The sequence below is a fragment of the Chiloscyllium punctatum genome, chromosome 1, assembly GCF_047496795.1.
Source record: "Chiloscyllium punctatum isolate Juve2018m chromosome 1, sChiPun1.3, whole genome shotgun sequence".
NCBI lineage: Eukaryota > Metazoa > Chordata > Chondrichthyes > Orectolobiformes > Hemiscylliidae > Chiloscyllium > Chiloscyllium punctatum.
Window position 1 is genome coordinate 22,160,790 of NC_092739.1, and position 27,124 is coordinate 22,187,913.

Here is a 27,124-nt window from a genome sequence, read left to right on the forward strand (position 1 = left end):
CCTTATCCCACCACTCCTTAAAACAGCAACTATGTAAATGGTGTTTGCAATGAGTGGCATTATTTTCTTTCCGAAACATGCAGCAGTCTTTGCAATCCATTGTTTTAAAACAGTTCTTTTTCTCATTTCAGTGCACTATTAAGAAACACAAACAAAAAGACATGGTCTTTACGGCAACAGTGACATGATGTCATCTGTAATGCTGGTCAGCTTTCAGTTCAATAGCTGATTTAGTGGATCTTGGTCATTTCTTGTATTAGAACTTGCCTTTTTCACTCTCAGGAGATAGTTGAAAATTGCTCCTTGTTTGCAAGCTTCTAGCACTGTAAAGGTCAGAACTACAATCCATGGAAGGAATTGTTTGAAATACACAAAATCTGTTTATGGCCTCATTACTTCAGAATATTTGAAAAGATTATTTTTGCTGACATCATTGACACACTTGCAAATATAGTGGCCACCTTAGCTTGGCCACACACATTTTCAGAAAATTAGAGTCATAGAGATGTACAGCATGGAACAGTCTAACTTGTCCATGCCGACCAGATACCCTAAATTAATCTAGTCCCATTTCCCAACACTTGGCCCATATCCCTCTAAACCATTCTTAGTCATGTACCCATCCAAATGCCTTTTAAATATTGTAATTGTACCAGTCTCCATCACTTCCTCTGGCGGCTCATCCCATACATACACCACTCTCTGCATGAAAAAGTTGCCCCCTAATTCCCTTTTAAATCTTTCCCCTCTCACCCAAACCTATGCCCTCTAGTTCTGGACTTCCCCAACCCAAAGGAAAAGACCTTACCTATTTTACCGTATTCATGCCCCTCCTGATTTTATAAACATCTATCAGGTTGCCCCTCAGCATCCGACGTTCCAGAGAGAACAACCCTAGCCTATTCTGCCTCTCCCTATGGCTCAAACCCTCCATGCCTGGCAACATCTTTGGAAATTGGGAGAGGGAAAGTTATATTGCTATTAGACAGGAGCTGAGGAGTATAAATTGGGAACAATTGTTCTATAGGAAATGCACAACTGAAATGCGGAGACTGTTTAAGGTGCACTTGTGGAGAGAGTTAGATAACTTTGTCCCACTGAAACAGGCAAGGAATGCTAAGGTGAAGGAGCCTTGGATGACAAGAGGAGCTTCTTGTCAAGAGGAAGAAGGAAGCAACGGTCTGGCAAGCTTTAGAAGACTATAGAATAGCTAGGAAACAACTCAAAAATGAACTGAGAACTAGGAGGGGACACAAAAAAGCCTTGGCAAAAAGGATTAGGGAAAACTCAAAGGCATTCTATATTTACATGAGGAATAAGAGATGATCAGAGAGAGGGTAGGGCCAATCAGGATTACTGGAGGGAACTTATGCCTGAGGTCTGAAGAGGTCAGGGAGGCCCTAAATGAGTTTTTTGCTTCTGTATTCACTAGAGAGAGGGACCTTGTTGATAGTGAGAACACCGTGGCCCAGGCTAATAGGTTTAAACAGACTGATATTAAGAAAGCGGATGTGCTAGAAATTTTGGAAAAAATCAAAGATAGACAAGTCCTCATGGCCGGACCAGATATATCCAAGGTTACGACAGGAAGTGAGGAATGAGATTGCTGTGCCTCTGGTGATGATCTCTGTATCCTCACTCTCCATGGGAGTAGTACGGGATGATTGGAGTGAGGCGAATGTTGTTCCTCTGTTCAAGAAAGGAAATAGAGAAATCCCTGGGAACTATAGACTTGTAGTAAGCAAGGTACTGGAAAGGATTCTGAGAGATAGGATTTATAACTATTTGGAAAAACATAGTTTGATTAAAAAGATAGTCAGCATAGCTTTTTGAGGGGCAGGTCATGCCTCACAATCCTTGAGTTCTTTGAGGATGTGGCGAGACAAGTTGATGAAGGTCAAACAGTGGATGTGGTGGATATAGGCTTCAGTAAGGCATTTTATAAGGTTCTCCACAGTAGGCTTAGTCAGAAAGTTAGGAGGTATGGGATGCAGGGAAATTTGGGTGTCTGGATACAGAATTGGCTGGCCGAAAGAAGACAGCAAGTGGTAGCAGATGGAAAGTATTCCACCTGGAGGTTAGAGATCAGTGGTATCCCGCAGGGATCTGTTCTTGGGCCTCTGCTCTTTGTAGTTTCCATAAATGACTTGGATGAAGTAGTGCAATGGTGGGTTAGTAAGTTTGCCAACGATGATGTAGATAGTGTCGAGGGGTGTTGCAGACTATAACTAGACATTGACAGGATACAGACCTGGGCCGAGAAGTGGCACATGGAATTCAACCTGGCTAAATGCAAAGTGATTCATTTTGGAAGGTCAAATTTGAATGCTGAATACAGGGTTACAGATAGGAATCGCGGCAGTATGAAGGAACAGCAGGATCTTGGGGTCCACATATATAGATCCCTCAAAGTTACCACCCAAGTTGATGGAGTTGTTAAGGCAGCATATGGTGTTTTGGCTTTCACTAACAAGGGGATTGACTTTAAGAGCCGCAATGTTTTGCTGCAGCTCTATAAAACCCTGGTTAGACCACACTTGGAATATTGTGTCCAGTTTGGTCGCCTCATTATAGAAAGGATGTAGATGCTTTCGAGAGGGTGCAGAGGAGATTTACCAGGATGCTGCCTGGATTGAGTGAGGTAGGGCTTTTCACACTGGAGAGAAGGAGAGATGATTTGATAGAGGTGTACAAGGTAATGATAGAGTGGATAGCCAGAGACATTTCCCTGGGACAGAAATGGCTATCATGAGAGGGTCATGATTTTAAGGTGACTGAAGGAAGGTATGGGGGAGATGTCACAGGTTAGTTCTTTACGCAGAAAGTGGTGGGTGCACTGCCAGCGTTAGTAGTAGAGTCAAAGACATTACGGACATTTAAGCGACTGCTGGATAAGCACATGGATGGCAGTAAATTGAGGGGTCTGTAGGTTAAGTCGAACTTAGATTAAGATAAATGCTAGACACAACATCGTGGGCCGAAGGACCCGTACCGTGCTGTACTTTTCTGAACCCTTTCAAGTTTCACAACATCCTTTCTACAGGAGGGAGAGATCAGAATTGCACACAATATCCCAAAAGTGGTCTAACCAATATCTTATACAGCCACAACATAACCTCCCAACTCCTATATGCAATGCTCTGACCAATACAGGAAAGCACAGTCAATTTTCATTCCCATAGACCCAGTTTAGTGTATGGGTCATTGTGTCATCAATACCAGTAGGCAGCCATCAATTAAGGATAACGTATTCATGAACATCTCCATGTTTAAAATATTAAGTTAGGCTGCTGCAGATTAATTTTGAATATTGTTCCTTTAATACCTTGGTAATTTGCCCGTTCCTGTAGCCCATCCAGGATTCTGAACATTTCCTGTCTCCCCCCAACTAAAAAATTCTTTGCTAAAGTGTGGCACAAGTATTTAAGAGATGACTTATTCTCACTTCACAAAAAATGTTGACATTAAAACATTTTTTTGAATTTATAGCTTTATTTTAAAGCTGTAAAATAGAAACCGCGTAAATAAGTGTTTGTCGTAAATACAATGGCAAAGTTGGTTGCCTGAATGTAAACATTCACAAAACACCAAAATGTTGATCTGTATGCAATACAGTGGCTGAATATTGAATGTGTCTTCAGTCAGAATGAATTTTATTCAAGTATTTACTCTTACACAAAAGGGGTCAGATGGGTAATTGCAATATGCATTGACTGGAGATATGCCTGCCTCATTAAAACATATATAGAAGGAAACAGATTCATACATTACAAACATTTGGCTCTTCCCAATAAAATCTTAAGATGAATAAATTGAGCAGGTTAGATAGCTCACTATTTTTTTTTAAATCATGTGTAGTGGTAATATTAAACAGACAATAGTGTGGCTCTGAAAACACCATTTGTAAAGACAACAATCAGCAGGCACCAAAATGTGTGAAGAGAATTGTAAAAATTATAATTGTTAGCTGGTTGCATAGTAAATAAACCAACCCACTCAAAATCAGCAGATGACTATTAATTTGTTAGAATGTAATTTGCAAGCAGCTGAAAAATGGAGAATGCAACTAAAAAAGGCATTACGTAAGCTCTTTCTGCAATATTTACTGGTTGCTAAGGGGACAGAGAGGAGAAAATCAACATCAATATAGAACTCTGTTTCATGGCTGCTCCAGAACAATCAGCACCTTCAAACATTTTTCATCAATTCCAAGATATCTGTCCGGATTTACAAAGGTTTTCAGAATCAAACATTGCATCACAAAAAGGAAATAAAATTACATTTTACCTGTTTATTGTAATATCAAATAGAGTAGATTTTTTAAAAAAAACTTTTAAACCTATGTTTTTATTTCAATTCTCAGTTTGCACCCAGAATACTAAACATTTTCTGCATCCTCCATTCATTCCAAAAAAGGGTTTACAAAAATCATTTAGTTTGTTTGTTCAAAAGTGCAACATAAGTAATTAAGAGATGACGTATTTTCATGTTACATAAAAAATGTCGACATAAATGTATTTTTAAAAGATGAAAATATTCACAGCACATCACAGCAGTACGTCACCCCTCCAAATTTCTTTATCCTTTACAGTTCCTACACAGAAAATTGCGTTTTAATCTTGGTCAAAAAGACTGGACACCCTCGCTGCAAGATATCACCATGGACACCATCCTCTTAACTTCTTGCTATTTCCTCAACCAAACAATATGGGAAGCTATTCAGTTAAAACCATGACTAATGTTAAGCTAAGCACCATGCTACTTAATAGATTCTTGTAATCTAGAAGTTGGCCTTGATAAACAGAATACTGGCCTGGCTGGATTTTAAGCCAAGTTCTAGAAACAAACAAAAATCACGTTGAACTCTTTCAATCAAGAAATTGGTAAAATAACAGGGTTCCACAGCTTTTCTACCAGGGAGTGTTGAATTGTAATTGAAGTCCCAGCTCCTTGTTTGAACAGACATAACTGACCTCAGTCAAAGGGCAATAAGAACCTACAAACAAACTTGGCATCCGTAAGAAGGTCAGGATATTCAGACAGTGTCTCTGCTGCTCCTGAATACTATCAAACAAGTCAACAATAAATGGTCTCTAAGTTAGCATTCATGCATAATTGATTAGATTGACACAAATCTCATTGTGGATGCCAAAGGAAGAATTGCAATCAATTTACCAATTCAGCAAATAAAATCACAAGAACATTCGAGTGCTTTACTCTCTAAAGTAATTTTACTTATGGGGAATTATGTAAATTTGAATAATTTACTTTGAACGAAATAAGTTGAAGCATACTGTGGTACTCCGCAGCTTTCAAGCTGTAACCCAGTAAGCTGACATGGCAACAAATATACACATTATTAATCACACAGTCTCCAACCATGCTAAAGACGCCAAGTTTAAGACATGATTTGGAGATGCCAGTGTTGGACTGGGGTGTACAAAGTTAAAAATCACAACATCAGGGTTATAGTCCAACAGGTTTTTTTGGAAGCACTAGCGTTTGGAGCGCTGCTCCTTCATCAGGTGGTTGTGGAGTATAAGATTGCAACATACAAAAAGATTAGTGTGATGTAACTGAAATTATATATTGAAAGAGACCTGGAATGTTTGTTAAGTCTCTCATCTGTTAGAATGACCATGTTAGTTTCAGTTCTTTCATATGAAAATTGCAAAATAGTTTTTTAAAAAGTTACATTCTCAAGTGAACTTTAACAATTGATGTCTTGTTGGCCCAGATAACATATCGAAGGTGTGAGCTTCCCTATGTGAGACTGTCTGTGCCACAATGGTCAGACTGATTCGAATCTAAAAAAAACGGATTTAGAGAATCTTACATGGATTGCCAAATATTGCTAAATAACTTGGAAGGAGACAACTAGATTAATTTTTATTTGTAAAATATTGCAAATTTTATTCAGACAGTTACAGAATTTGAAAACTGGAAAGGCCTTCTGAGCTTTTGAGGACAAAAATACTTTTTTGAGAGGATGATTTAGAAATGGACTTAATTAACATAATATTTAGATACCTTTAACAAATCTGGCATGACAGTAAATTGTAAGTAATATCTTTAATGTTACTTATTTCAGCTAGGACAAAAGCTGGATTGGTACAACTGACTGTGCACATCCCCTGCTCTGAATCAGGGGCCCAAACTACAAAATGTCTTAGTGTGAACACCAGGTGAGAAAATAAAACAAAGAACTCCAATGCTAAAGATCAGAAACAAACAAAAATGGAAGTAATTGCTTGCAAAGCTCTGCAGGTCTGGTAGCGTCTGACAAGAGAAAACAAAGTTAGTGGTTCATGTCCAGGGTCTCTTCTTCACAATTTATGAAGGAGGATCACTGGACTCTAAACATAAGCCAGATGAGAAAAGGCTGGGCCCTGGTTATGATCAAGTAAATCTGTTCCAACAGCCCAGATCCACAAGGGAGATGCAAAGTTAAAAATCATACAATACCAGGTTATAGTTTAATAGGTTTACCTGTTGGACTATAACCTGGGGTTGAGAGATTTTCAACTTTGTACACCCCAGTCCAACACCAGCATTTCCGAATCAAGGGAGATACAGCACGCTAGGCCATTCAGCACCAATATTCTGTGGGTTTTTTTTAATAATCCAAATTAATCTCTTATCACTCCAATTACCTCATTTACCCTTCAGCACATCTTTTCAACTCCTTTTTCTCTCAAGAACATATCCAGTTTCCTTCTAAAGCACTTAAGCAATGTGCCTCAATCACTATGCAGTAGCATGTTTCACATTGTAACTACTTTCTGAAAAAAAAAACACTTCTCATTTCCCTACTGGATGTATTCGTTACCAACTTCTATGTTGCAGCATAGAAGCAACATACTAAGGGTATGGGAGATCTGAAGTAAAAACACAATGTACTGCAGAATCTAAGCTGGTCTATAGAAGTAGAGTCACGTCGGACTCAAAACATTAATCCTTGTTTTTTAGGGTTGTAAAATAGCAATTGGCTAATCGATAGGTGCTTTTGGTAATGTAGTGTATCTAACATTTAAAATTTTTTTTTAAATGTTCTAAGCAAGTGAGTTTTTTGGGAAAAGCATGAGTAATGTTTGAGGATATTATGCAAACTGTTGTGACAGTTATCCTGTAGACTTATGAGTTTTTGTCATTACTGAGTATAATTTAAAATACAAAGCTGAAAAAAGTATTGGCATTTTGTTTTAAATAGATTTATTTATTTTAGATTTATTTGACATATTGTTACTTGTACCCAGCTACACTGAAAAGTGGATATTGTCACCACATTCTGGCACCATCTTGAATTACAAAATAAAGTACTGAATAATCTGTACAAATTAATATTAAATTGATATTATTAAAACTGAAACAGCCTCAAAAGTTCATCCTTTCCTCTCCATAGACTAGTAACCACACCTGTTAATGTTTAAATGGATAATAAATGTAATTGTAATAGTTTAAACTGGTACTTTTTTAAAAAAAAATCATCCCTACTGTTTTTCTCTCCAAAGATACCACAAGACAGGCAGAGTATCCTCAGTATTTTCTGTTATTACGTTTTATAGACCCTTGCTTTAAGTTGTCCAACATGTGAAAACTCTCTCTCGAGTCAAAACTGTCCAAGTCAATCATAACTGTGTATATCTCATCAGGGAAAGCTCTAAGACTTGTCTATTCTACAACAAAATGTCTCAACCTGTTCAATTTTGTGCATCTGGAGTAGGCAATAGAAGATAACCATCAATCCTGCAACTATTCCTAACAACTAGGAAAATTTGTGCGCGTGCAGTTTTCAAGTTCTTGCAGTCATTTCATCAAGCTGACCAGGCAAATATAAATTTTGGGTTTCTGCATCAATATGTTGTCTAGTATTCTCTAATATGTAGTACATACATAAAATAAATTCAACAAGTTACCTAAAAATGATGCATATTACATTAACTCTTGACTATTTAGTTGGTTTAAAAGACATTGAGCTGTTTTGAACAGTACTTGCCTGCATATTTGTTGGCTTGGTTCAAGAGTTCAGTGCAGGCATGCATATCAGCAAAAGCTCGAATCCCTAAACAATTAGAAGGATGAAGCTGGGACTCCAGGAAATCACAACAGGTCTTTCGCACATCCTGTAACTGCAGTAATCCTGCTGCGGGAAGTAATACCTGTTAAAGAATGGCAACACATTTCAATCTGTCACAAGGCATCAACATCCAAATAATTAAAGTTACTGCACATGTTGACAGGAAGAGATCACATGCTAAGAATCCCACAATTAGATGGCACAAATACAAGTTAAAAGATGTAAACTAGACTTTTTTTTTGCTTGTTTACATTATAGGAATGTAGAAACATAGGAATTATTAGCAGGAATAGGCAATTCAGCACTTCAAACCTGCTCTACTATTTAACATAATCATAACTGATCTTATCCTGGTCTCAACTCCACTCTCCTTTCTGTTTGCCATAACTCTATTTCGCATTTTGTCATAGATGTATGTATTTCTTGAATCTATTGGTTGATTCTGCTTCCACTGCACTCTGGGGCAGTGAGTTCTGCAGATTCACAGCCCGCAGAGAGTAGTAGTTTCTGCTCATCTCAGTTTTGAACATACTCTATATTCATGACCTCTTGTTCAAGACTGTTTCACGGGAAACAACCGTTCCAAGTCCAACATCCCCTTTGACATTTTATACACTTCAATCAGAATCCCCCTCATTCTTCTGAGCACCAGTGAGTACAAGCCCAAACTAGTCAACCGCTCCTCTTATGCCTTTTCATTCCTGGAATCAATGTGGTGAACCTCTTCTGAACTGCCTCAGTGTCACCATATCCTTCAAGGAAAGAGACTAAAATTAGGCATAATATTCCAGATGTGGTATCACCAACACTTTATGTAATTATAATAACACTTCTTTACTTTTACGATCCAGTCCTTTTGCAACAAATGCCAGGATTCTATTTTCCCTTCTTACTATATGCTGCACCTGTATACCTACTGTCTACGATTCATAAACAAAGACACCCAGATCCCTCTACCCTGACACAGGTTGAAGCTGCTTCCTACTTTAATAATAATTTGCCCTTTTACGTTTCCAGCCAAAAGAAAAAACCTCTCACTAATCCACATTAAGCTCCATCTGCCAGATTCTGGCCCATTCTCCTGGCCAATCAGTGTCCATTGTAAACTCTCTCTCTCTCTCTCACACACACACACACACACACACACACACACACACACACACACACACACACACATCACCGCCTTCTTTCCTACCTATTTTAGTATAAACCACAAATTTTGCTATGTTACACTCCGTGCTTACTTAGAGATCATTTACATAGAAGTGACCCCCGTGGCAGCCCCCAGTTACCATTTGCTATCCAGAGAAGGATCCATTTATCCGGACCCTCAGCTTTCTGTCAGTCAACTAGCCAATCCTCTATCCAAGCCGATATTCTACCTTTAATCCCCTGGGATCTAACCTCCTGGATCCGCTTTTTATGCAGCACCTTGCCAAAAGCCTTCTGGAAGTCTAGATGTACCACATCCACTGGATCTCCAATATCTACCTTGCTGGTTACATGTTCAAAGGATACCAAGTTTGTCAAACAACTTGCTGATCATGAAACCATTCTGACACTGGTGAATTGAGCTTTGTTTTTCCACGTGTTCAGTTATCCCCTCCTTTATGACAGACACAAGCAACTTCCCCATTATAATGGTCAAACTAACCAGTCTACAGTTGCCCAGTTTTTGCCTATCTTTTTCTTGAATAATGGTGTCACATTACCATATTTCCAATCCATTGGTACATTTTCAGAATCCGGGGAATTTTGGAACATTACAACTAATGCATCAATTATTAGTGCTGCCACCTTCTTTAATACCCTAGAGTGCAGGCCATCAGACCCTGGGGCCTTGTGTGCCTTTAACCCCATCAGTTCACTTAATACCTTCGCCCTCATTATAGCTATTTCAACACAAACCTCAGTAGTAACTGAAGATTTGTGAAGAAATCATTATATTCCACGGCAAAAACAGAGACAAAATACCAGCTTAATGCCTCCGCGATATGAGTTTCCCATTATTACCTCACCTATTTTATAATCTAAAAGCCCAACATTTACTTTCACCATCCTTTTTTTTATATATATATACACACACTTATAAAAGCTTTTGGTATCCGTGCTTAGGTTTTCTGTTAGTTTCCTTTTGCTGTTCCTTTTGATTTTGTTTTTAGTAACCCTTTGCTGATGTTTCAAGTTGTCCTAACCCTCTAGTGTGCCACTAACGTTTGCAGAATGAAATGCCAGAGTTACTGCCTTTATGTCATCCTAGACTTCCTTGTTAAGCCATGGATGATTTTTCACCTTTTTACCATTCCTCTTCCTCACAGGACAATACTTTAATTGAGAAGTATGAAGTTAGGGGAATTTTGCAAAGTTCACCTTCAAATTGGCCATTTTTGTTTTAAACTTCCCAAGGAAGTGGCATTGCCGCTGTTTATTAATGTAATAAATGCTGCTTAAAGTTATCTGACGTCAGAATTAATGGATCTTTAATTTTTCCAAATCCTATCAGTGGAACTTTAGAATTTGAGTTTACCAAGCGGCGCATAATATTGTCTGGAATATTTAAATCAAGCTGTAAGTTGGCTCATGAGTTAAGGACACCACCATGTGCAACAGTAAGATACATCAATCAGAACATCAACCTCAATTTGCATCTGTGATATGACTGCTCGCATTTAGGACAGCAAATGGGACACTACAATTAGTGCAAAACTTAGTCAGACATCCTATTCCTGAACACACAGGTGGGCAAAGTTGCCTAGGAACAGAATCAATCTTGATTGACAACCAGGACTCAAATTCCTTACAGATCCAACAATTAGTCAGCAGCCTTTCAACACGCCAAATTAAAAAACACTGCAGATGTAATTGATCAAACAAAAACAGGAGGCACCAGAAATAGATACGCCTGCCACAGTAGGAAGAATGTTCACCAGATTTATTCATGGGGTAGCAGTTTGTCATATGACTCAGGGAATTGGGTCATATGGGCCCGTATTAGTTGTTTAGAATGAGTGGGAATTTTTCTGGAATGTATAGAATTCTGACAGTACTGGTCATACTGGATGCAGGAATTACGTTCCCTCTGACAAGGGGCTCCAAAACAAAGGGGGTACTAAGGACGTGTGGTCGTGCATTTCCATCTGAGATGAGGAGAAATCCTTCACTCCAAAAGGTGCTGAATAAGTGGAATTTTCTACTAGAGAAGTCTGTGGAGGTCACAACAGAAACAGATGGATGTCTAAAAGCTATAGTTGTCAAAAGACTTGAGGAGAGAGCCAATGTCAGAATTGAGATACAGGTTCAGCCATGATCATGTTCAATGATGGAACAGCCCCAACTTAATCAGCCTTTTCTCCCATATTCAGAATTCTTATTCTGTCTGGATCCTCTCCCCTCTGTCCACACCTCGACATCATTTCATCAGGAGCTGGCATGGTGACATGAGCCAACTCAATTTCTCTCACACAGTCTAACCAATTTCCCTCTGAACATGTAGCACTCGTTCTCTCGTATCCAACATTTTCCTTGTCATTAGACCTACTGACAAAGATGGCGCTGTTGCAAGTAAAAATAAAATATTCCACATAGCAAATGATGAACACCAACTCTCTGATCATCTCATCCTTGCTTTTCCAGACCAAGATTCCACCATGGAATACAAATGCCGAGGCAGTCATTGACCACATCAACTCTCGACATCACCACCCAACCACAGTTCCACAGGCTTGCACTGCCCACTTCTACCTCATTCTCAAGATCCATAAACTGACGTGGTAGACCCATTGTTATAACTCACCTTTACCCTACAGCACTGATTTCCTCCAATCTCAACTCCATTTCTTCTCCTTTTGATCAGGTTCTTCCAACCTATACTCCCAACTTTTTTGATGGCTTGCACCACCTTTGGTTTCCTGCCCTAATGATCACCCTAGATGGCCCAAAGGCTGTTCATGTATTTGAATGGAGGGCCAATTAGTTGCATCCACCACGACCCTCCTCAGCTGAACACAGAAAATTCTTTTGTTTCCAATTTCCCTCCACATAAAAGGTGGTGCCATTGCAACCTGTATTGATCCTGTCTTTTCTTGGGATATGTAGAATATGCTTTATTCAATCCTACTCAGTTCCTCTCTGAAGCTGATAGTTGTATCAGAAAATTAATCAAACAGTGCCATACATTGTAGTTGACAGGACCAATGACAATATCCAGTACATTTTTCACAATTCTGTTCCCAATCCAACTTCAATGTGACTTTTCCCCAAAATAACTTTCCCAGCCTTCCTCTTCCAAGGATTTGTCCTGTATTCCAAAGTCAGTGTGCCCCCTCCACAAAACCCTGGTTCACTCAACTAGCCCCAAGATACCACTCTTTCCCTAAAGCACCTGCACATTTAGCTGAGAAGATACAACATATGCCCTTTTATCTCCTCCTTTCGAACGACCTCCAAGGGCTCAAATACACCTTCCAAGTAAAACAGTGACAGACTTGCACTTCTTTCAATTTCGTGAACCATATTCTCTGTCCATGACACTGTCTAATCTAGATTAGGGACATCAAATTTATCTCAGGTGATCATTTAGTTTCATGCCTCCATTCACTCCATGAACATGTCCCTGAAGTTCAAGACAATTTTACTTGTACTCCCCACTTTCACTGATCTCCTTTACCCTTGGCACTCAACAAAATCTCCAAGAACAGCACTTAATCCATTTAATTACAATCTTTGGGACATAAGGATTCAATGCCTTTAGATCAAAATAGCATTTTTAAAAATATTTCCTCTGACTATGTCAGCAAATGTTCTGTTAGTTAAGTCATTACCACCTTCCATCCTAACATATATCTTACTTTCCCTGCAGCTATACTTGCATACACGGGTCAGATCTCTAATGCAGGTTTTCCAGTTCTGACAAAAGGTCACAGAGCTGCAATATTAATGGTTTCTCTTGGCACCAATGCTGCCAGGCCTGAGTATTTCCAACATGTTTATACAGGTATATCTAATAAAATAATCTGGGTTATTTGGAAGTATAAAGAGTTATCAAAGGTTTACAGAATGATTTACAGAAGTCTTTGAAAGCTCTGAGGGAGAGTTTAAGAGACAAACCTAATTGTTTAAATGGAAGGTGTTTAAAAAAAAAACAGCATTCGTGACAATATTCACTCAAAGGCCTTGATATCTAGCATGGTGGAATTGCAGAGAATTGAAGTGTGGAAGGTGTATGGTATGTCCCTGCTGTTGTGAGGGGATTAATAGCAGTGAGTTATTGACCTCCTTTATGGATAAATGGTCCTGTTCACTGAAGAGCTCCTCACATTCAAGCTACCTAGTATAGGTTCAAACTTCCATATTACTTATCCAAAAAATTATCCTCTCAGACAAAAACAGAGAAGTACAGGTCATTCTGCTCTAACGTGTGTTTCATTAACCCAAATTCACTATAGCACGATTGACCAATTGGGGACACTTTTTCAAAGCGTGAACTTTTGAAATGTGTATTGGCTATAATGTGATTACATCACCAACATTAAGCGCTGTTTCTAAAGCTCGATTTTTCGTTAACACAGGGTTGCACAAGTGAGCAACTTTCGCTTTACAAAAGAACTACCTGTACTTTATTAGCCAAGCCTTCAGCATTTCAGTGAAGGGTTGTGCAACCACAGAGAGATTGAAAGTCATCAGAAAACCTCAAGAGTCAGGACTGCGGAGTCAAACGTTCAAGTCAGTTAACTTAAGAAAACAAAACAGTGGGGATAGACTTGCAGCACACAGCATGCTGCCAGAAGCCTAATGGCTTTGTGCTGCATGTCAAGGCAATCAGCATATTCACACTGTTTGAGTGCTCTCAATATCTATCCACAGTACTGTTCACACTGTAACGTATTGCTTAATCTCAATTTCTCTAACAGGTTAATGCTCAAATCATTGGTGATCACAACAGCCAACTAAAGCAGGTCTGCGCTAAATATCCAGGGAATAGCCATGACTTGTACATTCTGGACTACTCACAGATACAGCCTCTTTCGAAAACCCTCAGCCTATACAAGAATGGTTGCTAGGCAACAAGGGATATCCTCTTCATCCTTATCTGATGGTACCTCTGAAATCGTCAGACTGCTGCCAGGAGATACACAGCACTCCTCACACTTCAGTGAGAGCCAACGTAGAACAGACCACAGGCCTTCTGAAAAGAGAGGTTCTGATTCCTGGATGGTTACACACTGCCATGCAAATATATAAACCAGATGGGCTGTCCCACACAAAAGTGGTGTGCTGCAGCCTTCACGATCTCAGTCACCAAAGTGGCATTGTGCTGGCCAAGAAGATGCAGGAGCAAGAGGAAACCTGAATGAGGAAGACAAAGATAAAGGCTCCTCAGACAGGCCAGGAAAAGAGAGAGACAGGTGGTGGTCTGTCAAGCCAGAGACAACCTTAATGCCACCCCCCCACCAGGGTGATTAAGCTAACTGAAGACATTTTCAGTCCCTGTTAGTAGATTGTTTCCACAAATGGCAGTCAGCCCTCTGCTTACCTAAGGCTACTTTCCTCAATGGATGCAGCTCAAGATCCCAAACCTCTGCTAACTACTCTCTCAATACATCCACATTCAAAGATCCACACAAATGAACCTCTAGATCCCTTGGTCTTTCCCCACTCTTTAGAACCATAGGTAATAAATATTGCCTGCCCCATCCTCTTGTCAAAATACATCACCTCATTCTTCTCTGAATAAAATTTCATCCCCACTTGTCTACCTCATCCACTAGCATATCGATGCATTTAGAAATATGTAATATAATCAAATAGAGCCAGCGTGGCGTCATGAAGGATAAAATATGTCTGACAAATTTATCCAAATTCTTTTGGGAGTTAACATGCAGGATAGACAAAGGGGAAACAAGTGATGCAAGATCTTTGGATTTCCAAAAGCCATTTGATAAGACACCACACTACTTAGTAAGAGCTCTGGTGTTGCAGTACTACAGATAGAGGTTTGGCCAACTAATTGAAGCCAAACAGTGGAGAAAAAAGGGCATTTTCAGGATGGCAACCTATACCCAGTGCAGTTGACATGGATCAGTGATGGGGTCACAGTTATTTACAATACATACTAATGACTTGGATGAGGGAAATATTTGTATTATAACTAAGTTGGTGCATGACAAAAAAAAAGATGGAAAGTCAAGCGGTGACGATGACAGAGTCAGCAGAGAGATACTGACACAATGGGCAAAAACATAACAGATGGAATATTATGTGGTAAATTGAGAGGCACTTTGGCAGGAAGAAGGGGAGCCAAATATTCTTAATTGTAAAAGTCTGCAACACAGAGAATCTCAGGTCCTGGTGCATTAATCACAAAAAACCTAACATACAGGTATAGCAGGTGACAGGGAAGGCAAATAGAATGTTGGCCCTCATTTCAGAGGGAATGGAGAGTAAAGAGGCCACCTTGCTAAAATTAAAAAAAGTGATGTTATGTTGGCATTGGAGACAGTCCGGAGAACATTCACTAGGTTAATGCTGGGCTGCAGGGATTGTCTTACAACAGGCCGGGTGGGTACGGCCTTGCTCTTGGAAGTGTAGAAGAGTGAACTGTGACCTTATTGAAGCATACAAGATCCATGGGGGCCAGTCTGGGTAGATGCTGTTGCCATTTGTAAGAGTGTTCAAGACCAGAGGACATAATCACAGAGCAAGGTATCATCCATTGGAGGCAGATAAGTAGGAATTTCTCCTCTCAGTCATGAATCTGTGAAATTCTTTACAGCAGAGAGAAGGGGAGGTTGGGTCATTAAATATATTTCAGGCTGAATTAGATTGATTTTTAAATCAATAAAGGGAATCAAAAGTTCATGGGGAAAAGGCAGGAAAGTGGACTGGAGGAGTATCAGATCAACCACGAGCTAATTGAATGATGGAACAGACTCAATGGATTAAATGGCCTACTTCTGCTACTACGTCCCACTGTCTTATTCTCTGTTGCAACTAATTGACATCATCCTTACCATCCACCACACCTCGAAGTTTGGTATCTTAAATTATTACTGTACTCTATATTCCAACATCAAAGTTAGCTGTACATCAAAAGACAGTGGTCTCCAGCACCAAACCCTTGAGGAACCACTACTGTCAATCTTCCATCATCTGACAATAACCATATGTCACATCTCACTATTCTGCCCTTAAACCAATGTTCTATCTAAGCTGACATTGACTGCCTTATTCCATTAACCTGAAATTTTGTTAAATAACCGCTTTTTGTGAAACGCTTCATTAAAATTCAGAGAATTTTCATTTCCCTCTCACCCTTCTCTACTATTTCAAAAATTCCAATTAGATCAGATAACACATGCATGGCTTTTACAAATCTGTTGGCTTTCCTTGATTAATTCACAGCTAGCCAAATGCATGTTGATTTTGTTTTCCTCATTATTGTTGCTAAAACCTGAGTCACCACTAATCTGAAACCAACCGGCCTGCAGTTATACAGAAATGCCCTCACACCTTTTTTCAAATAAAGTTGTCTGGCACATCTGCAAACCTCCAGTTTTCTTCCACCTCCCCTGAATCTAGACTGGAAGATTATGGCAAGCCCTTCCACCATCTCCATCCTTCAGCAACCTGGGAAGCCAACCTCCCAGATGGAGTGACTTATCCAACCAAAGCATGGATAGCCTTTTCAAAACATCCCTCACCCTGGTCATAAACGTGATCATTTGTGCTTCTACAAATATGGTAATGTTTGCCATTCTTTTGGTAAACACTAATTCAAAGTATTATACTCATTAAGTACTCCAACCTTGCCCATCTCTAAGCCCACCTCTTTGTACCTAATATGCACCATCCACCACTTACTATTTTACAAGCTGATAGCAGCCTTTTGTTCCCTTTAATGACAAATGAGTTGGTTTTTTTTGGTTAAATTTCCTCTTCGCTTTACAGCGTATTATATTGGCCAGGTTCTATCTTGGAGTTGTGAAAACACTGTCAGGTGGCTGATCCAGATCAATATTCCCAGTTTATTCTAGCAATGTACAATTAATTTATTCGAAGTTAATTATTTAGACTACAAGACCTAAAAGCATATTCCTAACCTAAGCAAGCTAGCCTTTCATTGAAGCTTCAAAATAGACATTTCGCAGCTCTCAAAACATTAAATAAAAGTGCTGTTTAAATGCAGGAAGAAATATCAATTTGGTGGCACAACATAATGATTTATTATGATGTAGTAGCATGTGGATTTACAACTGCAGATATTGTGTTAGTCTCACGCTAGCTGCAAGACTTTGGGGAAAAAACATTTTGCCACAGGGAGGAGGAAAGAAAATTAAAACCAAGTGAAATCAATGCGACTGTTAAGATTATCCCAGCAGCTCATGACACAATGCAATTGACAGAGTACAATTCACAGAACACCTCCTAAAATGGCATGTACTGCAGAAGACGACTCAAAAGAATGACAAAAAACAAGTTTTAAAAAGCGGCAGAAAGGGCAAAATATATTTTTAAGCACATACATATAGCCACATTTATGGTTTCTCTCAAATTACCTACGCAAAGTTCAGAATCATGTTCAGCCATTTAGCATGATCATTGATTCTGCAATAATTTTTGGCTCTTTTGCAGAATTTGTACGCCTGAGGACTGGCCAATACTCCAGGAAGCACAAATTCCAACTTCACCACCGGAATAATAAAACAAGCTGGTTTTAGTAAAAGAAAATGGTGAACCAAAAAGCAAAGAACTGCGGGTACAGGAAATCTGAATCAAAAACTAGAATAGCTGGAGAAACTCAGCAGGTCTTGCTACATCTCCTGAGAGAAAGCAGCATTAACTCCTCTGGTCCAGTGACCCTCTTCAGAATGTCTCCAATAAAATTGTGAAACTGTTGAATTATCATAAAACCCCAACTAATTCATTAACACCCTTTAGGGAATGAAAGCTGCCATCTTTATTTAGGCTGATTTACACATTACTTCAACATGGTTGGCACTATGCACTCAGCAAGCCACTCACTCAGTAACATCAAAATGGCTAATCCACAGCAACTCGAGGGGGTCCACGATGGCCTTCTTGGGCAAGTAAGGCTGGCCAATAAAGACTAATCTTCCAAACAACAGCCTCAACTCAAATACATCCTTCAAAAAAAATATAATTTTGCATTTTATTTTAAAGTCAACTTACCTAGAAACTAGATCAAAATAACTACCTGGATTATGCAGTCAGTGAAGGAACAGGCCTCAAATGTTTTATCTCACTGATAGCTGCCCACAAAATTTCTTCAGACTTTTAAACAGAGATTTCGCTAATCTGGAATCTCAACCACGCACTTGAGTCTGTTAGCAAAACAAGCTAAGAGAGGCTCCTTGACCAAGGACATTAAAGAATCCATTGAACCATGCAGAGTTTAAACCAGGAAGTATAAAGCAGAAAATGTAAACGGAATTTAAAAGGATGAATGGAGGAGAACATTAACAACTGGGAAAGAAAGATAAGGTCGACAAAAATAAAAGCAACAGACAAACAAAGGCAAAAACAATTATTCAAACTTCCAACATTGATCAACTTATGAAGCAATGAAACCTCGCAGTCATAGAAACAACATTTTTAAGGCCAGAGAAGTTAAGTGATAGGAATTATCAGCCTTTTAAAAGTTCATTTGTTCCTGAATGCACCAGTCTCATCTTTCTCAGAGAGGTTTAGTAGAAATCTGGAGCAAAAAGTACATCAATACTGGCATGGGCATTACATGGCAAATGGCTACCTTCTGTGCTGTAATGACTATAACTTCACAGCATTGAATGCCTTTCACCGTCAAGGTAATGAGAAAGCTTCTGTTATAGCTTAAAAAAAGGAGACAGTGTAATTCTGATTACAGTCTGCAGATTCCTACAATTGCTAGCCTCACTGCCATTATTAATTGCAAGTCACAGCCATTGTGTCAAGTACCCCTGTGTGGAGTTTGCACATTCTTCCCGTGTCTGCATGGGTTTCCTCCCACAGTCCAAAGATGTGGTCAGGTGAATTAGCCATGCTAAATTGCCCATAGTGTTAGGTGCATTAGTCAGAGGGAAATTGGTCTGGGTGGGTTACTCTGCGGAGGGTCAGTGTGGACTTATTGGGCCGAAGGGCCGGTTTCCACACTGTAGGAAATCTAGTCTAATCTAATCTACCCAAAGAATGATAGAATAGAAAGAGGTTTCTCCTTCATACTAACACTTGACAGAACAATTCCAGATGTTGTAAATGATCAGGAATTAAGGTTTGTTACAGTGATGAGCTTCTGTTGTGGCCAAACAAAATCCCATGTCCTAATCAAGGAGCACATGCAGTTCTGATTACTCAATGATGATTTACTTACATGCCGAGAGAAGTGAGCAATAATTGATGAGAACAAGTGTGAAAGTGGGCGATGGGATAAACAAAATGACTGTGCTGTGAGGACATCTTGTATTTTTGTTGAAATACACCAAATCTCCCAGGATGAAGCTCAACACTGATAAACACGAGTGAAATTTTTGATTACCTGCCAAGACGATTCTTATTTGACAGGCAGTTGAAATTGAGATATTCCCCAAATTACTGTCCATCAAATAAAAAGGTATCTGTTTGTCCAACAGCACTCAACTACAGATATTTTCTAAACAACCTGTTCAGAGTTGTAATTACACACCACCACCATAGGTGAGACTTGAACCCAGGCCACTTATGGGGTGGCACAGTGGCTAGTACTGCTGCCTCACAGTGCCAGGGACCCAGGTTTGATTCCACCCTTTGGCAACTGTGTGTGGAGTGTGCACATTCTCCCCATGTCTGTGTGGGTTTCCTCCAGATGCTCCCATTCACTCTACAGTCCAAAGATATGCAGGTTAGGTGGATAGGTCACACTAAATTGCCCATAGTTGTCCAGAGATGTGCACATGAGGTGGATTAGCCATAGGAAATGCAGGGTTACAGGGACAGGGTAGAGGGAAGGGACTAGGTGGGATGCTCTTTGGAGGGTTGGCGTGCGCTCAATGGGCCAAATGGCCTGCCTCCACATTGTAGGGATTTTGTAATTCTGACTCAGAGGCAAGGGCACCAGCACTCAGCTTCATTTATTTTTAAACTTAACCTATTTGTCTAACGAACCTGTTCAGAGATGTTATTGCACACCTCTGGAGCAGGCAAGATTAGACCCCAAGCTTCCCAATCCAGAGGTAGGGACACTACCACAAACATCACAAGAAGGCCTTAGCTCTCAACATCATTACCTCTCCCAGCAGAAGCAACCTTAAACCAATCAGCGAGTTAACTGCTTCCTTATACTGCAATTCCAGCCAGCGGGTGTTCACCACTGTGACTGGTGAGCATCTTGGATCTGTTGCAGGTTCACCAGCTAGAGCCATAAAAGAAGTGGACACTTGAGAAGGGGCGAGGAGATCTGCTAAATGGACCAGCAGAAAGGCTGCTTTTTAGTTTACAATAAAAAAATTATGACAGCCTAAATCTCCATGACGTTCTGAACCCACAAAAATCTAAAGGGAGAATTGAGATTGCAATTTCCTTTTTCTTTCCTCCAATCCTCTCGATCAAAAGCTTTAGTCGATCAAGTCAGTATATCCCTTGAAGGGGCAGTGAGAAAGCAGAGAACCTTTTCATTCTATTTTTTCTTCAAAAGCTTTGCACATTTATTTAGAGATAAAATGTTTGCTAGCTGTTTTATAAAGGATCCCAATGTTGGTAAATTAAAATTATCAAAGTTATTCAAAATGTAATTAAACCATATTAATTTAATTGGTCATCACTATAGTAACTATGATTTAACAAAAATATTTATGTGGACACAAGAGACAGGTTGAGGCAGTATTATCCTCCAAGACGGTGGAAGCTTCCACATGCCTATGTGCGGATGTCCCAAGCCGACAAAATCTAGATTTGTACCAACTGCATAAATTTTCCACTCTGCTTAGCTCATTTTCCCCTTTACCAAAATACTGAAGTTGAATGTAGCACCCCATCAGCTGGTTTATTATCAGGTTATGTCATAGCTGTGCCCAAGCCAGTTCTGTCCCAACATTCACCGCATCCTTAAAGCTGAACATATGGAAACACCGGTGTTTTACTGGCGGTTGTGGTTAACAGACGAAAGGTACCACAGGTGGTGGGAAAAGCCACAAGCAAAAAGATTGCATGTGATAACATCCAGAAATGCTAAACCACTCACCCAACCCAGACTTCCCAAAAGGACCAGAACATAAACTCTGGCTACTCTTTAATTTCTCTGCTACAGAAGCAACTAATGCCAACTGCACTGGCCAACTGAAATCAGATAATTTAACATTGATTTACAGTTTGCACATTATAGTTTGGATCCAAGCCACTCTGAAAGCATGTGAATTTGAGCTCATGCCTTTTTGAATTTGAATATTGCAGCCTAATTAAAAGGCGCAACCTTCATTTGTCCATCTCTTCAAATTAAGTAATACACTAATGTAAACACCCTTACAGGCACATGGCAAAAGTGAGTACTGCAGATGCTGGAGATTAGAATTAAGATTAGAGTGGTGCTGGAAAAGCACAGGTCAGGTAGCATCCGATGAGAAAAAAAATAAAAATTCGACATTTCGGGCAAAAGCGATTCCTGACGAGGGGCTTTTGCCTGAAACATAGATTTTCCTGCTCCTTGGATATTGCCTGACCTGCTGTGCTTTTCCAGCACTATTCTAATCTTGACTCTTACATGCACATGTTTATACGTATACATAAAGAAAACTTAAAACAAAAGGCTTATCAAATAGCACAAGTCTGGAAATTGATTTAAAGTTACACAGGCCTTACTATTAATAGACTGCAATTACTTTCGAAGTCCTGAAAAGATGAGGGTCTGCAATCTCATTGTAATGGTTGTCCGTTTAGTATTAAACAGGACATTTTCACACAATACCTGTACATTCTCTTCTGTAACCTGAAGTTCAGCTGTGTAAACATAATCCACAAGAATGCTCAATGTCCAGCTGTCCACTTCCTTTATGCGAACTCTTTTTGCTTTGCTCTCGCTCATTTCACCTGAAAAGCAAAAAGTATGTCATGTGTCTACCTTTCCATCTCACAACGTTAGAAAACCTTTGCATGTATAGGGCATATATAGCAATTATGATTAAGTAAAATTTTAAACATTTTAAAGTGTCCTTTACTCTACCACGATACATAACTTTTCAGACTTAGTCAGATATTGAATGGCATGCTGTTGCTACCTTCACACAGCTTTTCAGTCTCATATGGTTCCTACAGCGTGTCTCCTTCCACTAAAAGGATCACACTTTCTGCAAATCTGTGTTAGTCTATTCAACCCATCGAGTCTGCTCACCCATTCAATTGGAACATTAACTGATCTGATGATCCTCCGCTCCACTTGCCTGCCTTTCCCGATAACCTTTGGTTCCCTTACTAATTTTGTTCAGTCTTGAATATAGTTAATGATCCTGCCTTTGCAGGAAAAAAAATTCCATAATTTCACTACCCTCAAATGAAACTCCTTCTAATTTTGATTCTAATTGCCTCCACCTTACTCAGATTATACGCTCTGGTCCTAATATCTCTCAAGGCAAAACAACCTCTCCATGTCAGGGCCCTAAGAATCTTTTGTTTCAATAACATCACCTCAAATTCTCTAAATTCCGTGGAATACAGACTCAGCCTACTCAATCTCTTCTCAGAAGCCAATCCCTCCATATCCAGGATCAACCTAGTGAGCTCTTCTGGGCTGCCTGCAATGCCAGTACATAGAGTCATAGCGATGTACAGCATGGAAACAGACCCTTCAGTCCAACCCGTCCATGCCGACCAGATATCCTAACCCAATCTAGTCCCACCTGCCAGCAACCCGCCCATAACCCTCCAAACCCTTCCTATTCATATATCCATCCAGCTGCCTTTTAAATGTTGCATCAACCTTCCACCACTTCCTCTGGCAGCTCATTCCATACACGTACCACCCTCTGCATGAAAATGTTGCCCCCTAGGTCTCTCTTTTATATCTTTCCCCTCTCACCCTAAACCTATGCCCTCTAGTTCTGGACTCCCCGACCCCAGGGAAAAGACTTTGTCTATTTATCCTACCCATGCCCCTCATGATTTTGTAAACCTCTATCAGGTCACCCCTCAGCCTCCGACACTCCAGGGAAAACAGCCCCAGACTGTTCAGCCTCTCCCTGTTGCTCAGATCCTCCAACCCTGGCAACATCCTTGTAAATCTTTTCTGAACCCTTTCAGGTTTCACAACATCTTTCCGATAGGAAGGAGCAGAATTGCACACAATATTCCAACAGTGCCTAACCAATATCCTGTACAGCAGCAACTTGACCTCCCAACTCCTGTACTCAGTACTCTGACCAATAAAGGAAAGCATACCAAACGCCTTCTTTGGGACCAAAATGGGTCACAGTATTCCAGGCATAGTCTGCCATGGTCTACTGCAGGCAATGTCTTGTATAGATTTAGCAAAACCTTCCTATTTTTCTACTCTCTACCCTTTGACATTAAGGCCATCAGTCCATTTTCTTCCCTATCTCCAGCATCTAAAGTCAAGAGGTTGTTTTTGTGTTTCATGCATAAGAACCTCCAAATATTTTTAAAAAGCTTTTGTGGTCTATTGTGACATTATTTGTAGGTTTATCCTCAAAGTTTATATTCTCCCATTATCGTTTGTTTGGTCATTTTGTTCTTGTTAACTTTTAAACCTCCCTAAATCCTTTGGCACAACACAGTCTTTGCCACATTGAATGAAAAAAACGTACAGTTTCACACTATCCTTAACTTCTCTGGTTAACCGTTGTTGGCTTATCCCATTTCTCACTGGGGTAAGTTTTTGTTGTGAGCCACAAACTATGTTCTTAAAATGTTCATCGCTGTTCCTCCACCACTTTTGCTGCTAATTTTCATTCCAGTCCATTCCAATTCACTCTTATAAAGACTCTTTCTTTTTAGAACATAGGAACACAAGAACTCGGAGCAGGGGTAGACCACCTGGCCCTTCGAGCCTGCTCTACCATTCAATAAGATCATCATTGATCTTTTCACGGTCTCAGCTCCACTTAACCGCCCTCTCTCCAGAACCCCTAAATCATTTACTGGTCAAAAAAAATCTTTTAGCTTTAAAAAGATTTACTGAGGAAGCCTCAAATACTTCACTGGGCAGGGAAGTCCAGTGATTCACAACCCTCTGGGTGAAGACATTTTTTCTCAATTCAGTTCTAAATCTGCTTGCCCCTAATTTTGAGGCTATGCACTCTTGTCCTAGTTTTGTCCACCAGTGGAAACATCTAACTTATAAAAACATATAAAATTATGAAGGAAATAGATAAGATTCCTCCTCATTCCTCTAAATTGAAATGAATATAATCCCAGTCTGCTCAGTCTCTCCTTGTAAACCAACCCTCTCCACTCCAGAATCAACCTTCTTTTAGCGGAGATTAGATTTCCTACAGTGTGGAAACAAGCCCTTCGGCCCAACAAGTCCACACCGACCCTCTAAAGATCAACCAGCCTAGACCATTTCCCTCTGACTAATGCACCTAACACGATGGACAATTTAGCATGGCCAATTCACATCTTTGGACTGTGGGAGGAAACCAGAGCACCCGGAGGAAACCCATGCAGACACAGGGAGAATGTGCAAACTCCATACAGACAATCGCCAGAGGCTGGAATCAAATCCAGGTCCCTGGTGCTGCAAGGCAGCAGTGCTAACCACTGAGCCACCATGCCACCCCCTCCCAGTCCCAGAACATCATTTCTCAAGTATGGAGACAAAATCTGCATGCAGTACTCCAGGTGTGGCCTCACCAGTACGCTATACAGCTGCAACATATCCTCCCTGCTTAAAAAAAGCAAAATGAGTTTTAAATTACCTGCTGCATCTGCAGACCAAACTGCTGTAATTCATGCACATGGACACCCAAATCCCTCTGCTCAGCAGCATGCTGTAATTTTTTTTTTAACCAATCAACCAATAGTCCTTTTTACTGTTATTCCTACCAAAATGAATGACTTCACATGTATTAACATTGTACTCCAGCTGTCAGACCTTTGCCCACTCAAAGTATTTATGTCCCTCTGCAAAGTTTCGCAGTCCTCTGCAACTTTGCCCTATCCCTCATCTTAGTGTCATCCACAAACTTTGGCACTACATGTGGCCCCCAACTCAATCATCTGTGTAAATTGAGAGTAACTGCAGTCCCAACACTGATCCCTGAGGTACACCCACTAGCCACTGATTAGGCAAAAGTGAGGACTGCAGATGCTGGAGATTGGAGTCGATATAGTGGTGCTGGAAAAGCACAGGTCAGGCAGCATCCGAGGAGCAGGAGAATCGATGTTTCGGGCAAAAATCCTCATTCAGGAATAATTCCTGATAAAGGGGCTTTTGCCTGTAACATCGATTCTCCTGCTGCTCAGATGCTGCCTGACCTGCTGTGCTTTTCCAGCAACACACTAGTCACTGATTGCCAACCACATTAGCAACTCATTTATTCTCATTCTTTGCTTCTTTATTTGTGTTATCTTAATAAGGGTGGAGTGAAATGAGAAGGAACTTTTAAAACCAGGGATTTACAAGGATGGCAGCATGTTTTGAAAGCAATGAATTTGATACCTATTTTTAAAATCTTGTTTGTAGAGTTATGGGTTCCAGCAATGTGCAAAAGAGCTAGAACCAAGGGGTTGTTTACAATTGATGATTGTTTCAACAAAAGCCCCTAATAAAAAGGTCCTCCACCTGCCTAAAACAAGGTGAGTGGTTGTCAGGTAACTGAGCAGCTTGAGCTGTGAATGAGAGAGAGAAGCTAGTCAGGGCAGAACAGAGACCAGCAAGTCTGCAGAAGCCAGAAAAGCTCTCTTCACAGTTCCCTGTCATAGGAGACTACTCACCTGAAGAGAAGCAGCTTATTTATTCTTCAGCTGATGCTGCAAGTTGTGACTTTGAATTAACTTTAAGAGTTTCATTTTGTCCTAGTTTTCTTTTCGATGAAGGAAGGTTGAGATAGAGATAAATGAGCAGTGTGATCAAAGCCAATAAAAAAAAAGATATAAATGTTGAAAAATAGAAGCAGCATGAATGGGTGGGGTCAAGCTCCCACAGAACCAAGATTCTTTAGCTTTGGCTTCCTACAGTTAGTGTCTTGATACAAAAGCTCTCTGTTACAGCTAAAAGCTAGGGTTCTCTGTCTCACATGCAGTTCTCGCAGTAGCAGCAGCAGCAGTAGCAGCAGCAGCAATCTGTTTTACTGAAATGTAGTTGTTTCTGACCCAAGCTACTCAGTCTCAAAATGAATGCCAAATTCTAACATATTATGGTCACTATCTTCTCAGGGATCCATTAGTCAGGATCATTTGTTAAACCTGCTTTATTACGTATCACCAGATTCAAAATAGCTTGATTCCTGGTCTATCAGAAAATGATCTGGTGACATTTCAATTTTTATGCAGTGAAGAACTGAGACACTCAAACAGAGAATCCTTAGTTTAACACCAATTTGTTGGGAGTTTATTCATTTCAGAGGAGTGAATAGTAGGGATCTGCAATTCAGTTTCACAATCCTGGATTAGAAAACTGAGAAATCAGTTAGGTTTGTCCATTCTGATACTATATAGCAACTCTGGGTGGGAATGAAAACACACTAATTACAAGATGGCGACAATACAGCATGTTGGTCAGTCCAAGCCAGATCAAATCAGCCTCCCTGTTCCTGTATTTGCAACACAGGGGAAATTTTAAAAAATTCAGTCACTCCCAAAACTGCCACACTAGTTCCTAAGCAGACTTTTAGAGTAAGATATCAGATACCATTTTTCTAGCTCAAAGAAAGAACAATGTACTCTAACTTTAGCAGAGGAAAACTCAAGGCAGTTTAGTAAATGTCTATGGTTTAATTCTTTTTTGATTACAGCTACCACACAATCTCAAAGAGACAATTACAGGATAAATTCCAAGAAATATAACTGACCAATTCATTAAAGCAGTTTCAATGATGCACAGCATCACAGGCACATGGTTGATTGATC

At 39.9% G+C, this 27,124-nt stretch overlaps 1 protein-coding gene across 2 annotated transcripts in view; it reads right to left on the minus strand.

The window, feature by feature from the left end:
• Window positions 1-27,124, minus strand: part of klhl2 (kelch-like family member 2) — a 149,762-nt gene that overhangs the window by 77,221 nt on the left and 45,417 nt on the right. For both annotated transcript variants that reach the window (XM_072576380.1, XM_072576288.1), the window contains exons 4-5: window positions 22,008-22,129; window positions 7,997-8,159 (exon numbers count right to left, since the gene is read on the minus strand). In XM_072576380.1, the coding sequence (XP_072432481.1) occupies window positions 7,997-8,159; window positions 22,008-22,129 (285 nt within the window). The remainder of the gene's footprint in view (window positions 1-7,996; window positions 8,160-22,007; window positions 22,130-27,124) is intronic.